At 31.5% G+C, this 3,251-nt stretch overlaps 1 protein-coding gene across 1 annotated transcript; it reads left to right on the top strand.

Moving 5' to 3' along the window:
• Window positions 1–1,557: 1,557 nt before the first annotated feature.
• Window positions 1,558–2,273, top strand: LOC111394272. Its single transcript, XM_023020031.1, has 2 exons — window positions 1,558–1,770; window positions 1,857–2,273. The coding sequence occupies exons 1-2, from the start codon at window positions 1,558–1,560 to the stop codon at window positions 2,271–2,273; spliced, it is 630 nt and encodes a 209-aa protein (XP_022875799.1).
• The last annotated feature ends 978 nt before the right edge of the window (window positions 2,274–3,251 follow it).

Here is a 3,251-nt window from a genome sequence, read left to right on the forward strand (position 1 = left end):
ATCAAAAGACTATACGAGGTGAACTTTACCAAGGACTTTTAGATAGTATACAAAATGGTGAGAATAGATGCTATAAAATTGGCAAATCAATTGTGTTGCCTACAGGGTTTATTGGGGGTCCTAGAAATTTAACTAAAAGATATATGGATGCAATGTGTTTAGTTCAAAGATATGGAAAATCTAATATATTTTTAATATTTACATGCAATCCAAATTGGCCTGAAATTAAATAAGAATTAAGGCAAAATGATAGTGTACAAAATAGGCCAGATTTGTTAGCCCGAATATTTCGAGCAAAACTTGAAGAACTAAAAATAGATTTAATAAAGAGAGAAATTCTATGGCCTATAGCTGCCTATGTGTATGTAATTGAATTCCAAAAAAGAGGTCTACCTCATGTTCATTTTCTCCTGATATTTAAAACGAATTTTAAGATTACTAATTCTACGCAAGTTGATGAAATTGTTTCTTGTGAAATACAAGATCCAAAGAGAAATCCTCACCTGCATGCTACTGTGGTCAAACATATGATGCATGGTCCTTGTGGACAATTAAATCTTACAAATGTGTGCATGGAAAATAACCGTACTTGTAAAAATAAGTATCCAAGAGAATACATTTTGTATACTTTATTAGATAATGATTCATATCCACTTTATAGGCGTCGTGACGATGGTGTTACTGTTAAGGTCAGAGGGTCTGCACTAGACAATAGATGTGTTGTACCATATAATTCTTATATTTTAACTAAATATGATTGTCACACTAATGTTGAAATATGTTCTTCTGTTAAAGCAGTCAAATATTTATACAAATATGTATACAAAGGACATGATCGTGTTAATTTTACGGTGAATAAAGAAACTAATGAGCATTATGTTGATGAGATTTCGAATTATCAAACCGCTAGATAGATATCTGCACCGGAAGCTATATGGAGAATTTTTAGTTTTGATTTATTCGACATATCTCCTTTTGTAATTTCTTTGCAGTTACATATTGAAGATGCTCAGTTGGTTACATATAATGAAACAGATGATCTATCAGAAGTTATAAATAAAGACTCCATTCAACGAACAATGTTAACTGAATTTTTTAAAATGAATATTTCAAATGAAAAGGCACGAACTTTACTTTATAAGGATTTTCCTACATACTTTGTATGGAATACATATTTTCGAGTTTAAAGTCCTAGAAAGAAGCAAAATATTATTGGTAGAATAGTTGCTACTAATCCATCTGAGGGTGAGAGATACTTTCTAAGAGTTTTATTGAATCATGTTAAAGGGCCTAAGTCTTTTCAAGATTTAAGAACAGTTAATAACATTGTTGTGCCTACTTATCGTGAAACTGCATTTTTACATGGTCTCATAGGTGGGAATAATTATTGTGAAATGTGTTTAAATGAGGTGATCACCTATGAAATGCCTATATCATTGCGTCGCCTCTTTGCTAATGTGTTGATTTTTTGCAACCTTGCAAATCCTAGAAACTTATGAGTTAAATTTAAAGTATACATGATAGAAGATTTTTTACATGCAAGCATGACAGTATGTGATGCCGAGATTAGGGGCTTTGAGATGCATAAATTCATTCTTGGAAGTTTTTGGTACAAACATAAATGATTTTAGTCTGGTAGATTTTGACGTCATTGTGAATGATGCTAATGTGTTAGCAAACATGATTTTAGAAGAGACTATAAATATTAATGTTCAGTGTGACGTGCATTTTACAGAGAATTTAAATAAGGAACAACAATCTGCCTATGATGTTATTTTAGACTGTGTTGTAAATAATAAAAATGGAGTTTTTTTATTGATGGTCCAGGAGGTACTCGAAAAACTTTTATGTACAAGGCATTACTTGCTGCAGTACGATCTCGACAACTTATTGCATTAGCGACAGCGTCATCGGGAGTGGCTGCTTCTTTATTGCCGGCTGGGAGAACTGGTCATTCACGTTTTAAAATCCCACTTCAAGCAAGTTATGATATGCGATGTTCAGTAAGTAAACAATCATCACTAGGTCAACTTTTACAAATAACAAAGCTAATTGTGTGGGATGAAGCACCGATGATTAATAGATGTGCTTTTGAAACTTTGGATAAAATGTTAAAAGATATTACTGAATGTGAATTGCCATTTGGTGGAAAGGTTGTTTTGTTCGGAGGAGATTTTCGACAAGTGTTGCTAGTAGTACAAAGAGGAACAAAAGATGGCCAGTTTAGTTTTTTCAGATTTATGGCAATATTTTATACAACTACCATTGACTGAGAATATGAGAGCTAAATTAGATCCTTTGTTCTGTGAATATTTACTTAGAATTGGAAATGGAATAGAAAGAGAACGCACATGTCACATGATTAAGCTTCCTTCAGATATAATAATAGATTTTGACAGTGAATTTGAATCATTGAAAAAACTAATTGTTATTGTGTTTCCTAATTTTCACACATATGGTGACAATTTGAATACTATGATGAACAGAGTTATTTTGACTCCAAAAAATGAACATGTGGATGTAATAAATAATATGCTAGTAAAAGAAATTTCAGGAGAGATATTTACATATTTTAGTTTTGATGAAGTAATTGATAAAACAGAAGGATTTATTCACAAGGACTTTTTGAATAGTCTAACTTCAAATGGTATCCCTCCACATAAACTTGTACTAAAAAGAAACTGTCCTATTATGTTGCTTAGAAACATTAATCTTTCAGAAGGTTTGTGTAATGGGACTAGACTTATTTGTCGAGAATTTAAACGAAATATTATTTTAGCCGAAATTGGAATAGGTGAATATCGTGGAAAACAAGTATTTTTACCTAGAATTCTATTTATTCCACTTGAAGGAGATAAGTATTCGGTACCATTTAAGAGAAATCAATTTCTCATTCGTCCTTGTTTTGTAATGACCATTAACAAAGCTCAAGGTCAAACTTTAGATTTTGTTGGACTATATTTGCCTGAACCTGTTTTCTCGCATGGTCAATTATATGTCCCTTTATCTAGAGCAAGAACAAGAAAAAACATAAAAGTTCTAATAAAATCACACAATTGTTGCACAAAAAATGTAGTCTATCTTGAAATTTTGAATTTGATACATACTACTTAAGAAGTCTATAATTACAAGTTTTGCTTAACTGGACTGTCAATCTATTGTTAGCCTAAAAGATGATTTTTTCTCTGCTAATCCATCTAATGTCAAGGAGAATAACATTGAGCTATACAAGGTTAGTTATTTTTACATGT

The sequence above is a fragment of the Olea europaea genome, chromosome 5 (genome assembly GCF_002742605.1).
Source record: "Olea europaea var. sylvestris chromosome 5, O_europaea_v1, whole genome shotgun sequence".
Lineage (NCBI taxonomy): Eukaryota > Viridiplantae > Streptophyta > Magnoliopsida > Lamiales > Oleaceae > Olea > Olea europaea.